Consider the following 16,483-nt stretch of genomic DNA (forward strand, 5'->3'; position numbering starts at 1 on the left):
GTATCACATTGATGTAACAATGGTATTGGATTGTGTTGTACTTGTCTTGATAAGAATGTCTGCATTAGAGTAATTTCAAAATTATTAACACCCTTCAAGAAAATGAGTATATACATCATTCATTCATTCATTCATTTTCTACCGCTTATCCGAACTTCTCGGGTCACGTGGAGCCTGTGCCTATCTCAGGCGTCATCGGGCATCGAGGCAGGATACACCCTGGACGGAGTGCCAACCCATCGCAGGGCACACACACACTCTCATTCACTCACACACACACTCACACACACTACGGACAATTTTCCAGAGATGCCAATCAACCTACCATGCATGTCTTTGGACCGGGGTAGGAAACCGGAGTACCAGGAGGAAACCCCCCAAGGCACGGTGAGAACATGCAAACAGCACTCACACAAGGCAGAGGTGGGAATCTAACCTCCAACCCTGGAGGTGTGAGGCGAACACCCCCCCCCCCACCCCCAGTTTATACTTCAAACAATGTTAATTGGGCAAAATCTTTTAGCTCAACTGAATTTAAATGAATCATTTTCAGTCCCTGCCACAGATTTTCAATATGATCTCAATCCAGAGTCTTATATTATTCTTTTGCGATTCTATAAGCATCCAGTGTAAATTTGAATATGTGTTATCGAAACACCTTGGCAAGAGACAACAGATTCATGATGCCATCAATCATCACAGGAGCCAATTTCCACATCAAACGCCTGCTCGATGGCAGCCTACGTTTTCCTTAAAAGGATTTCCAAATAGTACATTTGTGCACAGAAAAAAGATGATTTTGGTCTCATCAAACCACAATACTCCGATCCAGCTGCTGTTCTAGAGACCCACTGTGAAAGCCAGGTGCCTTGACTAGGTTAGATTTCAGTGTAAGCATAAACTGAACTAGTTAGATTAATAATTCTCTCACTAAAAGATCCTTACAAAGATGGCACATTAAACATTTGAATTGCTTAATATTATACTTCTCACTATATGGTTTCAAATAGTATTATCTTGTTTCTATGACATTTTATGACCAAAGGCATTGGGTCTGTTTTTATATGATTTAAAAGGGAGATAAAAACACAGACAGACATTTTTCCAGTAGGAAACTGAAGTGTTTGCCAAGGTCTCAAATATTATAATAGGTTTATCACTTTCATTCAGTTTCTACCGCTTATCCGAACTTCTCGGGTCACGGGGAGCCTGTGCCTATCTCAGGCGTCATCGGGCATCAAGGCAGGATACACCCTGGACGGAGTGCCAACCCATCGCAGGGCACACACACACACACTCTCATTCACTCACACACTAAAAAAGTTTCTTAGATATAACCCAAACACCTACTGTACATACCCATACCCATACACACTCCAGATGGCAGTGACCCACTTTCAGACATACAAGAACGTTCCTCACATAAATTAGAGAGCAACTTCTCCCTCTCTTTTCCTCCACTTGGCAGATTGCCTTTAGTGCCACATGCTGTGTTCAACCTTTCAGGGTTCAATATCAGATTAGCACCATCACATTACGCTAATTAACTTTCTCCCAGCCCTACCACACCTTGTGTGCTGTTTGGAGCATCTCTTTTCAGACTTCTTTCTTGTTGATTGTGTAAAATGAGGATTCACTCTCAGCCAAAGAAATGATAACCATTTAATGCTAAATGACATCACGTTACATTGCGAGCCATAGTAAATGGCAGAGATACTGTATACCGTCAGTGCAGAAATAACAGATTCTTACATTTCCTTTTCATGATCATATCCACTAAAATCCTAAGGAATCTTGAATCATTCCAGGGTTACAATCTGGATCTGTTGCCATGGAGAGTTTCCCGGCTCTTTAACACAGCCCCTCCCTTACCCACAGTCTGTTACTATGGAGACATTCTTCCTATCCAGGATTTCCCTCATCAGGACTGTTGCCAGGGATACCGTATCAGGGATTCCCATTTCCTGTCTTCTAGAACAGACACTTCTTGTCTGTATTTTTTCTGCAAATATGTTTTGTGCGTTCTGGGTTTTCTCTATATCTCAGGTGTTCTTCTGCATCTCCATACAGTAGGTGTGTTGGATTGTGTCTGTCTATAAGGACCAAAGAAACAATTTGTTTGAGAGTGCTGGCTCGTATCTTGTCATGGCCAATCGAGAAACGTAAACAGATACAGACACAGCTTTGTTTACGGTTCAATAATCCAGTATTCAGGAACAAGAGGAACTTTGGATTTTTCCTTACACTGTTTCAGACCTGAAATATCTTGTCTTGTTTGCTGCAAAACCCATGTAATTATGCATAAATACTATACACTCGATGCTGTACGTTATAAGTCATATTCTTTCATTAGAACTTCACATTTCTAATATTTTGACATTAAATAAAATAATGATTTGCTTCCTTTGGCTCCTGGAACCTGGATATTTTTTATGAGAGTCTTCAACTATTTATTAAAACAAAAGAAATAAATCTCACATTTTCACCTGGTAAATTTGTTCCTTATAAAGTATGCATCCTTAATTAGAAAAAGAAAAAGAAATCGAAGTTATTTCAAAATGAACACTGAATAAATTTTTTTTTTTAAACCGTCCTTAATGTGACATTCATATTCCAAAACAAGACCACATTAATCTTTCGTCTAAATGCTATACGACGTAACACTGGAAATGAATTTCACAATAATCCTCTAGAATAATAGAAGGAACATTTTAAGCATTAAAAACATCTGCAACTAATTCTGCTTAATGCTTACTGTGTCACTTATCACTGGTAAACTACACCACACCTTCAAATCGCTATCTAGCATTAGCTTGGATCAGGCAACATTAATGAGTGAGCGAGTGAGCAAACAAGAGCCTTCTGATTCAGACACCCTTCAGACGACCTTCGAGTGATGCCAGTGGAAATGGCGAGATTTCAGAGACGTGCAGTGTCACACGATGTAATTGGCGAGCGTCTACGTTTTAAGAGAACTCCGAGTGCTCTGTGTGTGTGTGTGTTTGTGTGACTGGTTTGTCCACAGATATTGTGCTGATAAGAGAATAGATTAAATTTCTTACAGCTGAAGGCAGGTGATAAATCGGCCCCAGTAACAATATAACTGCAGACAGCCTTACAAACTGCACACATACCACTTTCTAATACACACCATATCTTTGATTATCAAAAGTAATGAAATAAACACATTGTTGTTTTTTTTCTATTCCTAAATATGATATGATTCAAAACCCATCAAGAACACAACAGTTAAACAAACATGGGTTATTCTTTTCTAATCTATCCAAAAAAAAAGGGTTTGTGAAATTATTAGTTGATCAATTTGAACACCTTTGGAGCATAAATTCATTTCTATTATTATTTCAAACAATGTGTTTGAATGAATTAAACTGATCAGATTTACATATCTTTATAAAAAAAAAGGACACTTACATTGGATTATAAAGTGAAACATTGGTGTGAAAAACAGACTCAAAAACCTTTATCACGATCGGAAAAGGGTCGAAAGAGAAGGTTGGAATGAAGCTGATACACATAGAAAGAGACGAGGTGGGACCGAGGTGTCATGAGCAATCAGGGAGTTGCTGTAGTTCCCAAACAGAAATGTGGTGGTGTACAAATGAGGCACTCGCACATTACCGCCATAGAGATTGGAAAGCGTGCCTCATCAACTCAAACTGACAATATGTTGCTGATGACATTTAATCCGGTGTTCGCGTGTGTGTGTGTATGTGTGTGTGTGTGTGTGTGTGTGTGTGTGTGTGTGTGTGTGTGTGTGATTTCGACTCAAATTGCAATCAAGCACGGATTGTTAGGGTAAAATGAATATTTATGCTCGCCGAGTTAAAGAAACACGTATTCAAATCTGAATCGAATAAATGACTCCGTTATATAGCTTCTCAATCTTGTACATAGTATTTATAAACAAAGAATAAAACATGATGAGGTTTGCTTTTACGAGAAAAGAAGGAACATCTTGAAGGGATTTACTACAAGCAGTTTGCAAATGCCTACATGTTTCTTATTAATTTACGACTTATTTTTTTCTGTTACTCTGTCATTGCAACCTTCTCTTCGCTCAGGGCTGCTGTAACAGAATGAATCAATCAGTGAGCGAAACACATCGTGCTTTAATACTTATTGATAGTCTATTACATAACAATCCAGCTGATCAATAATTTATATTATATATATATTCATTCATATAGATCTTAAACCCCATGTTCTATTCAATACAAAGTACCGCATAGCCTTTACTGTATCATTTGACTTAACAGATTTAGAACTATACAATATTTGACAATGCATAATATATCTATAACCATTAAAGCAGTATTCAACGAGATAGACACAAAAAAAACCTCATGTGCTCTTGGATAATTTTGTATATTTGTTATTAGCCACGGTAACGAAAGCCAAAATATTCATAAACAAAGATACACATTTCTGAAGTTTTCTGGAACTACAGCTCAACCATTTAATGATCATTATCTGATTTACAGCTTTAGTCAGGTATTTCTAGAAAAAAAAGAAATAAATATTCAAAGACATGTTTAGGTAATCCTAATGCAATCTGAAGAAGAATGTATATAAAATAATAATAGTCAAGTGTGAAATATTTTTTTTTCTTCTATTAAAAGTTATATATATCTCGTTTTCTTTTGGAAGCCAGTAAAACAGAATAAGATCGAATACGGTGTGTCTCCTTTTCATAAAGCAACAAGTTGTCATGAAACAATCGTGGATCAGGGATGATCAGATTGCTTTATTTGTTTGTTTGTTTGTTTGTTTATTTATTTATTTATTTATTTATGTATGTATAAACTGAGTATTATATAAAAAATAGATTTTTCATATTATCTTGCGTTTTTTTTTTCTGAAGCACAACCACGATTCCATCTAACAGTGATATTGATGGACAAATAAATATACCAGCAGGCATAGCAACATGTTCACGTGAATGTCTTTGGGATATTACAAGCTTTTCAATAACAAAGCATCTAAGAAGAAAACAGAGCACTGACATGTAAAAGTCTGTTTGTTTATGGATTCTGTGTGTGTGTGTGTGTGTGTGTGTGTGTGTGTGTGTGAGAGAGAGAGAGAGAGAGAGTGTCAGAGAGAGCGGGAGAGAGAGTGTGATGATGAGATGTCTTCTTGTGTGTATTGCCTGCCTTGCTGTCGACAGGTTGTCATAGCTGCAGTTAAATTGACTTGATAAATCTCAAGTGGGTAGAAAATTAATGGCTTCCGATAAAGCCTCCATAAAACAAAAACAACTGTGCACATGCAAATAAACCCAGATATTCATCTTTCTGTGCAGGAATAAACTCAGAGTCAAACTCTGTGACAGGAATCCCTTCAATAGACATTGTCCAGGGTAAATAATCCAACACACACTCTTGGCCTGTTAAGAACTGCCTTAAATAAAGGGTACTACGGTCAGAGTTGAACAAAATGGCTGTCACCTGTTATAGTAGGACTTCCTGTCTCTGTCATTATTTCTCCCCCCAGGCCCCGCACACACACACACACACACACACGCTTGTCATGTCTATTATTCACAGTATGATATTCCGCCTTGACAAACACTTAGATAAACACACACACACACACACACACACACACACACACACACACACACACACACACACACACACACCTCTTGATATAGACACAAAAACCAAAACCACCCACAATGTGCCAAAGCTTCCATCTGCTGTGGATTTATAAGATCTTCCTGTGATGTACCAATATCCAGGTCAGAGATTTACCTAAAGATAATAAAACTATTTAAAGCAACAGGCATTGGCATTCCTCATCAGGAAAAAAAAAAAACATCATATAAAAAAATCTTAGAAAGGAAGTCGAGGCAGTATGATATATACTAAGATTTTTTAGACTACAGTTAGCACAGTATAGCCAGTATACATAGTATAGCCACTCTTTAACACTCTTGAATCAGTATCACAGACTCTCTGTACAAAACATCATGAACATATTAATCGAAAGATACAATGCGGTTTAGATATTTTAAGTCGGTTACCAAAAGAAAAAAAAAACAATAAACTACCAGATTGATTTCATTGGACGATTAAATAATGTTCAATACACTTAACAAATACTTGCCAATACTTTCCCTAGAAGCAGTATGGAATGTCACCTGTAACCATGTGTCATAACCACACCCTCCAACATCGTGTATAACCACCAAGTAACACATTAAAAAAATCATTTTTCAACTGATACTGAAGGATTGCCTTTATTTTAGACTACGATAATACGGTAAGTGTGAACGCAAACAGCTAAGTCTGGTAGAAATTGCAAATCAATTCATTTCATTTAAAGCACTTACAGAGCAATGAATCAGACCTAGACAACATGCATTTTTTTCCAAATGCAATCAGGCCAGAAATAAAGACACTGACCTATGAATAATAAAAGCTTCATCTTGGACTAGTCAGACTATCAGAAAAGAAAATAATACATTTTGGCCATTAATCAGGCTTAAAACTGGATCCTGTAGTGCAAAAAAAATGTTTGCAGACACACTATGTGCAGAGGAAAAGTGCAACCATGAATAAAATATCAGCAATATATTTAAAGCAAGAAGTGTCAGATAAAACCTGATCTCTAAGTGTAATTAACCCGAAACATTATATTCCCTTAACGCATATATATCCCAATTAGTTGCACTAATCTGAAAGCGGATAAAGCGAATCTTTCAGCACCATACGAGGATGCTCTCACGTCTAATTAAACACAAGTGGCTTCGTGCCCGAGACACAACAGCTTCGAGAGCAAAAGGGCCCTTTATTGATGTTGCTCACACCTTGTCTCCGTAGTCTCCTCTTCTTGAGGCCAAAGATTCGCACTTTGGAGAAGATGTCGACCAGGTTGCTGTTGCACAGCCCTTTGCTCTTACTCGGGCTTTTCCTGCGTCGGTGAGTCGCCGGTCTGTGCAGGTGCTGTTCGCGCGCCTGCCGCTTTTGTCGGATCAGACCGCTGGCGATTGCCGCTGCCATGTTTCAAACAACAAATAAAAAAAATACACACACTCCACAGCCACCACCACCACCACCACCACCACCACCTACAAACGCAGACGGGAAAAACCGGAACGCGTTCACCCCCGAACGCGCAAAGCGAAACGACAAGGACCGATTTGCGTCTTTTTCTCTCTTTCTGTCCCTCTGCGTCCCGCTTTTGTCCGCGTTCATTACCGAAGCTATATCAACAGCGACTTTTTAAAGGGTCAGGGCTGAAATACTGGCAGAAAAAGTCCACGCGCGACACGTCGACGTGTTTATCTCCGTCGCGAGTCCACATAACCTGCGTGCGCCGTCATACACACTTCGGTAAAAGCTCTTCTGCAAACACGACTCTCCCCGACTTCTTGGATGAACCTCCGCGCCACCACATTATCATTATTTTAGTTCGAAACGAATGACATCGGAGCGCTTGGGATCCATCCAGACCTGTTATTGCCAGTACAAGAAAGCATTAATATCAAGATTTTCTCCAAGCACTGCCCTCCTATTCCGTTCCCTTTCCTGACAGTGACACACAGCACAGGTGAAGATCGTTGGAGTTTAATGACCGCGTGTGTCTCGCGTGTGCGAGTGGTGTGTGTGTGTGTCTGTGTGTGTGTGTGTGTGTGTGTGTGTGCGTGTGTGTGTCTTGCCGGGTGTGGCACTATGGTCGCCTCACTCGCCCGCGCACCAAGTTCACTATGAAAATGACTATGCAAAAATTGAGGGGGGTGAAAGAAATCATGAACGGTGTATAAGAGTCGGGTTAATTGGGGGAAAAATGAGGTAAGAACCTGATGCATTCCTTACTAGTAACTTTTTCTCAGGTGACATGGTGGCGAGGTTTGATCCCTCAAAACTTATCCGTCGTGGGCAGGTTGTAAGCTGGGCTGCTTTCATGGCATCAGTTTGGTCAAATGGAGAAAGTGAAGCTTATTACAATGTAGATGTTATGCACAATGTGTATATTCGCTAAATAGAATATTCAGCATTATTCATCAGGTCAGCAGATGAGAGAATTCGTATCATAGGCGAGGTTAGTCTATTATAGTCAGCTGGAACATTGATCAGAACATGGGAAAGAACGTTGAACGTGACGCACACGCACACACGCACATCTTACATGATTTTCTTTATCTTTCCTTTTAATTCAATGTCAATAAACCGCAGCGATTACAGTGCTGTTCGACAGCAACATAAAATTGTATAAAATTCACATTATTTAGTCAATAGCCAAACAAGATGAAACTCGAGAGCCATCTACTGTTTGGTGCGTCAATGTAAATGCTGCTGCAGGTGTAAAATGACAGCAGCTCCTCTCTGTTATCTTGTCATGGTGTGTGACATGCTGGCAGAAAGCAGGCACACTACAGGTCTGCCTTGAATATGCAATCAATGTGCATGGGTGAGATACAAGTGAATGAATGAATGTAGGTGTATGGGTGTGTGCGTGAGTGTGTGTTGGAAACAGCAAATAACTAAACCAGGCTAATCTAAACTAGAGCATATGCAAATGAAGGCAATTATTTTAAGATTTTATTTCTTCTTGTCAGTTGTCAAACCAAATTGCTGCATTATGAATTATGTGGCTAAATAATAATAATATTATTATTGATTTTTTTAAGTTCCACAGCACAGTGGCTTCTTTCGAACCTGTGGTTCAAATAACGATAATTGTGTGTTTTTCTCACCAAAGGTTTAGTGTTGTCTTCAAGCAGGGATTACAGTAGTCCTGCAGGCAATTTACCTTGGATAGCTCCCGGTTAATCAAGCACTATGATGAAACTGTATGTATGAAGAAGAAGGAAATCTCGTTGCACTTCATCATACAGTACAACACATAACTAAACTCTACCACAGAGGTTAAATCTAGAACACGGAAGTTTTTTTTTAGTTTGTTTCTCCAGGGAGAAAAGTTTCCATTTCAGAGCCACTGCATTTGCTACTCTTTAGTAATGATTAATGTAGAACACCCCAACTGAGGGTTAGCTTTCATTTTCTTTAAGAGAAAAGCTTTTCGAAAAGCTAGAATCCTTGACTATCTAAGAACATTTAATTAACCTTTTTTAAATATAGCACACAAGCCACATCATGTTAATCATACAAGCGTTCCACATGTTTTTTTTTAACTATTACCACATGCTTAGTTAACCAACTGCTAAAGCTGTACCTGAATTATTGCTGAAAGCACTACAATAATTACTCTTGGTTTAGCATCCTCTCAGGGGTTGTGGCCAGTCTTTAAAGCCAGGCTGACCTAGCTTTCTGATAACTGACTAATATATGCACAAATGCATATGTTGTGCATTTTTGAGTGAAGATAAAATATTATAGCAATATAAGGTATTACATGCTTTATTCATCCTATAAAATGATCAACTAAAAAAAAAACGATCAGCCTTAACATAACCACTGTTAGGTGGTGTATAAAATTGATTATCTTATTACCTGTCAAGGGGTGGTATATATATATATATATATATATATATATATATATATATATATATATATATATATATATATATATATATATATATATATATAAAGTGCTAAATTGTGATGGCTAGATGACTTGATCAGAGCATGTCTTGTGTGGGGTTTTTCAGTATGCACTGGTTAGTACCTATCCAAAGTGGTCCAAGGAAGTGAACATCCAGTGAACCTGTGAGGGTCATTGGTCCCCAAGGCTCATTGATGTGCTTGGGGAGTAAAGGCTAGCATGTCTGGTCCAATCCCAACAGAAAAGCTAACTTTTTCAGCATAAATTGTTGAAAAGTTCATGCTGGCTATGATAGAAAGACATCACAAAATGCATTGCAGATTGTTTTGTATGAGGCTGCAGATGGGACAGAGTTCTTATTCTGATGTCTGTCTATCACCAAAAGCAACTGGGGCAGTGGTGGCTCAACTGGTTAAAGCTGTGGGTTGTTGATCAGAGGATCGGAGGATTCAAGGCCCAGTACAGCCAAGCTGCCACTGCTGGGCCCTTGAGCAAGGCCCTCAACCCTCACTGCTCCAGGGGCACTGTATCATAGCTGCCCCTGCACTCTGATCCCAACCTCCTCAGTTGGGGTATGTGAAGAAAATAATTCCACTGTGCTGTGCTGTAATGTATATGTGGCGATAATAAAGGCTCCCCCCCCACACACACACACACCTTACAGTGGGCACATGAGCATTGGAAGTGGACCACGGAGCAACAGATCATACTACCTTCTAAAATCTAGAATGCTAACATTTTTTAGTTTCTTTTTTTGGCTCCTCTGACTCAAGCTCTCAGCAGGTAGCTCAGCTGTACCTGCTTACCAAAGTGAGGCAGAATAAAAAACGAAGGAGAAACTCAGACTTTAAGAAACTTTGTCCCAGCACTGTACTACATTTACCATTTTCAATATGACTTCAAACTGCTTTGTGCTCTGTTAAGTGGATGTAGATGGAAAGTTTAGTTGAAGCTTGTCCAAAGTAATGTTACTTCAATTTCTTTTGGTAGTGGTTACAATGTTTAAACCTATTGCTCATCTTAAACATCTCGTTTTTTGCTTGTTTAAACACTCAAAGCTGACCAAAACAAATTGTACCACATTGGGGTAGCAAACCATAAGTGACGTGACATACGGCGACCCATACTCAGAATTCGTTCTCTGCATTTGACCCATCCAAAGTGCACACACACACACACACACACACACACACACAGCACACACACCGTGAACACACACCCGGAGCAGTGGGCAGCCATTTATGCTGCGGCGCCCGGGGAGCAGATGGGGGGTTCGGTGCCTTGCTCTAGGGCACCTCAGTCGTGGCTGGCCCGAGACTCGAACCCACAACCTTAGGATTACGAGTCAGACTCTCTAACCAATAGGCCATGACTTGCCCACTAGAAAACTAGATAGTAGGTATGGTAATAAATAGCAAACACATGGAAGAATAAACAACAAGAGAGAAAAGGAATTTAAGTAAGGTGGTTAACGAGCAAAGACAACATGTGGAAAAATGGAAAACACAACTCCAGAAGAATTTCAAAAAGATGTGCAAGTTTGCCCTCTGGTGCTCTATTGGGGGAAATGTCCAGGGTAGCTGTGACAGGGCAAGGAGGCAGAGCAATAAGTTCAGCAGAGCAGGGCAAGGGAGCAATATCCTCTGCAGGGCAGGGGAGCAGAGCTGTGTCCAGTGGGGAGCAGTGCAAGATGTGGATTGAGAACTACGTCTAGCACTCAACCACCAAGTTAAATCCCTTACAGTGCACCCTGGGGTACAGTACTACCCACTGCTGTTCACATGCAATACAAACTCATCCAACTGCTGCAGTGGACAAATGGGTCAGATGGAGTGAACAGGTCTGGAACAAGCCCACAAACAGCTTGAACACATGACCAGACTTGAACAGACTCAGTGCTATAAACCAGCTGACCACATTTAGTTATCCACTTTAGACATTCACATTAAACAGGTTTTATTTCGCAACATCGGTCCATTAAAAATCCTACAAAAGAATTTTTGAGATCTGAATTTATGTACAAATTGTTCCAGCCAGGTCACAGCCAACTATTTATTATTCTGCATTTCACGACTGAATCAAGTAATACAAGGTCCCCTCACAGAGAACATCCCTCCTGCCGCTTCCCCAGCACCCCTCAACATCTAAGGATAACTAAAGGCTTACAGTTAGACATGCCCGGCACCTGCCCACAATGCACTTGACCCAATGTTATGCCAAGATTTCTACACACATATCACATGAACCTCTTCAATGATGTCAGCGGTGCAGGCGGTTGGTTGGGGATTCATGAGGGATGTTGGCTTTGTCATATCAATGCCAGAAACAGTGTCTAACTTCAACAGTATATAAGGACTCTCATTTCATTCTTACAATACAAGCTATGCACACAATTATTTTGGAGCAGTCGAATTCAGGCAAGGAAGCAATACCCTCAGCAGAACAAGAAATCAATGCAGCATCCTCAGTGGAACCACTTCCTGTGGATCAAGGAAGCGGATTGACAACCTCAGCATGGCAGGGAGGCAGAGAAACGTGTCCAACGTGGGGCATGAAGGTTGTGAAATGGCTCCAATATGGGCAGGTACTGTACTCCCTCTCCATAAAATACTCTGTGGATGAACCCTGTCCTCTGACTTGGCAATGAGTTGATCCAAGAGAGCCCTAAGCCTGCCTTTGCCTCTGGTTCACCCAGATCTGCTCATATCGGAAAAGGTCCTTTTAGTTAGTCTTCTGTCACGATTAGGAAGGCAAAGATGAAAATGCAGAATATTTAATTGCGCAAAGGTGAACAAAACAAACCACAACAGTGAAACACACGATTTAAAAAAAAAAAGACTGCTATTGAGCAAACACAAGGGATTGGGAAAAAGGCTCAGAAATGTGTGCATGGTGCATGGTTTCCCTCTGCTGGTCTGGAGTGGGAATGTAGAGAAAAGCTGTGGTGTTTTTAATAATTTTTTTCTTTAAACAGTTTGGTTAATTTTTTCTCCCTATAGGCAGATCACTTGATGGATTGACGCTTCCCATTTAAGTTGATATTTGATGCTTTATATTTGTTTACCTTTTCCAGTTGACCTTGTCATCTGTGGTGCTGGAGCAAGTCACAGATGATTGCTCTTTAAAATCATATTTATGTTTATATTAATGAAGTTAACAGTAATGTAGTAATTATCACACAACAGTTTCATTTAATACATCAATAAATACAGTTCCATTACTTCATTTTATTTGTAAACATATGTAGCTGTACTATTATTGCATCATTTTTACTATCATTACTATCATTTTTATTGTTCCATGGATATGATTATGGTAAAATAAAGTGATAAAAAAAAATAGTAAATCTCTGACATTGACGTTCTTGGTCGGTCTAGCGTCGAAGTGTAATCAGTAATCAGAGTGTGGTCACTGACTCACTATACGAGTCAGATTAGAAATGGAATTGTGTAAAAATGGAGTTTAGACTCTCTGAGATATGGAGATAACATCGAGAGTATATAGCCTAGCTTCCTGCTACACTTTATTACATCGAATTTATTACATTATTTTTGACATATTTTTTATGAAACTAAATGAACTCCATGTTTTTTGTGATTTTCTTTTTGCTTTTGGACATCTTGTTTGTAAATCACCTGACCTTCTGCCTGCTTTGGATTACGATTAAGCTTTTTTTTTTTTTCTTTTTCCAATTGATAAAAGCAAAAGCCATAACCTTTTCTAAATATTGTGACATTGTGTCAGCTGTATTCATCTGACTAAAATTGTAATTGCATACTTTGATGATGTCCTAATCTACAAGGTACTAGGTACTAACAGGTACTAGGCATTTGACTAACCATCAACATATGTGAGTCTTTTTTCTTCCATGCAAATAGAATCAATTTTCCTTGGTTACATCAGAGAGGGTGCTCTTGGACCAAGACAAAATCATGGCTTCAATGATACACAGAAAACTTTCAGGGAAGTGGAATGTTTATAATGGATTAGTGATTTTATACCGGAGATAATTAAAAAGATGCAGTACGATAGTGTCAAGTCTTACTGCCGTGCTGAAGAAGGGAGCCAAGAATCTCAGGTGACATCCTGCAGTGGAGCAAGCTTTCAAAAGCCTTAATCCAGCATTCACCTTGGCTTCATCCTGAAACATCCTGACCCCTCTAAGCCTTTCATAATGCAGGTGGAAGCTGTCCTCTCAAAGGATTTCGTGGAGAATCCCAAGCTCCACTCAGTGGCCTTCTTCTCCAGGATGCTTTCCCTGGCAGAATGTAATTATGACCTCAGTACCCAGGTACTCATCACAGGCTCTCCAAGAATGCTGTCTATAGCTGGAGGTGGCCTTCACCCATTTCTTACTTTCACAGACGATTAAAATCTTAATATATTAGCCAAGAAAACTCACGGAAGGCATGCTGGACTCTGTAAGACCTGGTTGTTCACTAAATTTGTAATCTCCATCACATATGAACCTGGATCAAAGAACACCAAAGCAGACATCATCTCTCAGTTGTAGAGTGCAAGAGTGCAGCCTCCCACAGTCACACTTTGTAGTGACTATCACAAGGGACATCGATCAAGAGGATGAAAACACACCAGATGTGAGAACTCCCATGTTCTCCTTAGTCATTCTGACAGGCACTCTAGCCAAGGGACACCCAAGCACTCACCAGGCCCATCAACTCCTCCAGGGCAAGTACTGATGGCTCCATAGGTGCAGAAAATGTCATATGTATATTTCTACCTGTCCCAAAGTATCTCACACCTTGCACACTGGAGAATCCCTCCTGCTGCCTACACCACAGAGACCATGGTTACTTCTAGTCATTTACTTACTGATTGTTTCTCAAAATCCCTTATTTTGCTTCCATTACCTGGCCAGTCTTCAACATGTGTAATATCTGTTCTTATATTCAATAATGTAATCAGGTAATTTGGCATCGCAGAGGATATAATGACTGACCGGGGAGCTCCATTCATATCAAGTGTAAGTGGAGGATTAATATAGAGACTTGGCATCTGAATGAGTCTAACATCAGGTTTCCATCCCTGGCTAATGCCCAAGTGGAAAGAGCCAATCAGAAGGCAGGACGCTTCTTACAGACATTCTGCAAGGACAATCAAGAGAACTCGGCCAAAAATTGGTGCAACAGCACTTTACTTTAAAAAAAAAAAAAACAACAACAACAACAACAAAAAAAAAAAACACAAAAGCGTAGTCTCAGCAATTTTATTAGGACATTGTCTGGCATGTTTGCTGAGAATATAAAAAAGTAAAAAAACTCTTTTTTAGTAAAAAAGAGTTTTTATCCATGAAAAACCCAGCAGCCATCATTGTTGTTTTTTCTACTGAAAAGTAGTAGTAGTTTCAGAATGTTTGTTTTCTTTTCTCTTTTCTGATATACTGACTTTTTCTTTTTGAAAATTAAATTTTTTAATGTTTAAAATTTATTAATTAATACATTTTTTTTGTACGGACTCAATAACACAGACTCCTAAAGAGTATATATATGACATCAGAAATTTAACCTTCATTTCCTGTTATTTACATCTAGATGTGTTAAACATTTGGTGATGTCAGTGGGTCACATGCTTAGGGCAGTTATTGTGAGCAAGGGATTCGCAATCAAACTTTATTATGGTGTTAACTTTTAATCAAACATCAAGATATATTATATATGTATTTTATTTGGAGTTTATTATAACTATAACAAACTGGTTCCCTCAAAAAGTGGAAATAATTTGCTGCTTCATAAACAGCATTATGCCAAGTTGTCCACAGTGTGGAGCTGTGGTTCAGGATGACAAATGATCCTGTGAACACAATTAGACATGGAAGCTTTTTTAATTCTGTTCTAACCACAGTGTGGATTAGAAGTCTAGAAGTCATGTATTATGAGAGAAAGCTTAAAACTGAAAAGGCTAAAAAAGAATTGAGAAATGGACATGTGGTTTGAGAGAATAATCTGAGGTGTAGAAGACAGAACATAAGTAAGAAATCCATAAAACAAACAGACGATTAAAAAAAAATGGAGACTGAGATACTGTAAAGGGTAGAGAGGGATGATGTAAGAAAGGATACATACTTTGGTTCAGTCCTACTGCAGAGAAAAGGGAAAGTCATCTATAGGACATAAACAGGGCCTTCTAGCAGAAAGTGTAAATCATTAAGGTCATTTAATCTGTATTTTTTCAAATGAAAAGAAACCATGATCTCAGAATAACAACATTTTAATTAAATAAGTCTTTCTTGGTGGATTACAGAACAAAACTGTGACACCATTGTGTGCTGCATGACTTTGGGCTATTTACATATAGATTTTCAAATTGCTAATATTTGAGAATTTCTAATATTCTAACATATTGTACTGACAAGATATCAAATGACATGACTTAGGTCAACATCCATTGCTAAGTAGTGAACAGAACAGGGGGACTTAAAGCAAACCCTCTGACGTCGATTTTCACTCCAGGCTCTGCATTCCTCTCACCAGGTTTGCACTATTCTGCTCACATGTAGGTGACAGGAATGATGCTCATGCTTCTCTTAGCTGATTTGCTGAGTCTCTCCTTGGCCCTTCCTCCTATGGCCTAATTGATGGAGTGAAAGGAGAGTCCTTCTGCAGTGGTAAATCCCCCCACCCCCAACCACACCCGTACTAGACCTGTTGCTAAGCAACACGGCTTGAGTGGAACTCCCAAATGCCAGAAAAGAGGAAATTGGAGAGGCAATCACCTGCAGAATGTGAGCTGACGCAGCAATGATCTCGACTCAAAACCGTCTGTTTATCAAAGGTCTTTAAGTTTCAGCACTACAACATTGCCTGATAAAGAACCGCTCGTTCTGTTAGACTGGAACTAAATAATTATGTGCTATATTGGTGCACATGGAATGCTTTCCTTCTCAGTTTTTCAAAGACCTGTATGCTTGATTTTTGCTAAAGAAATCTCATGCTGA

At 39.2% G+C, this 16,483-nt stretch overlaps 1 protein-coding gene across 3 annotated transcripts in view; it reads right to left on the minus strand.

Moving 5' to 3' along the window:
• The window catches only part of LOC113649050 (fibroblast growth factor 14), a 51,713-nt gene that overhangs the window by 14,469 nt on the left and 20,761 nt on the right, over positions 1-16,483 (minus strand). The window contains exon 1 of one of the 3 annotated variants that reach the window (XM_027156638.2): positions 6,830-7,603. The exons of the other annotated variants lie outside the window; for them this stretch is intronic. Coding sequence (XP_027012439.1) covers positions 6,830-7,022 — 193 coding nt within the window. The 5' untranslated portion in view covers positions 7,023-7,603. Of the gene's footprint in view, positions 1-6,829; positions 7,604-16,483 lie in introns of those variants that run through there. 3 annotated transcript variants of the gene reach the window in all.

This window comes from Tachysurus fulvidraco, chromosome 18 (assembly GCF_022655615.1).
Source record: "Tachysurus fulvidraco isolate hzauxx_2018 chromosome 18, HZAU_PFXX_2.0, whole genome shotgun sequence".
Lineage (NCBI taxonomy): Eukaryota > Metazoa > Chordata > Actinopteri > Siluriformes > Bagridae > Tachysurus > Tachysurus fulvidraco.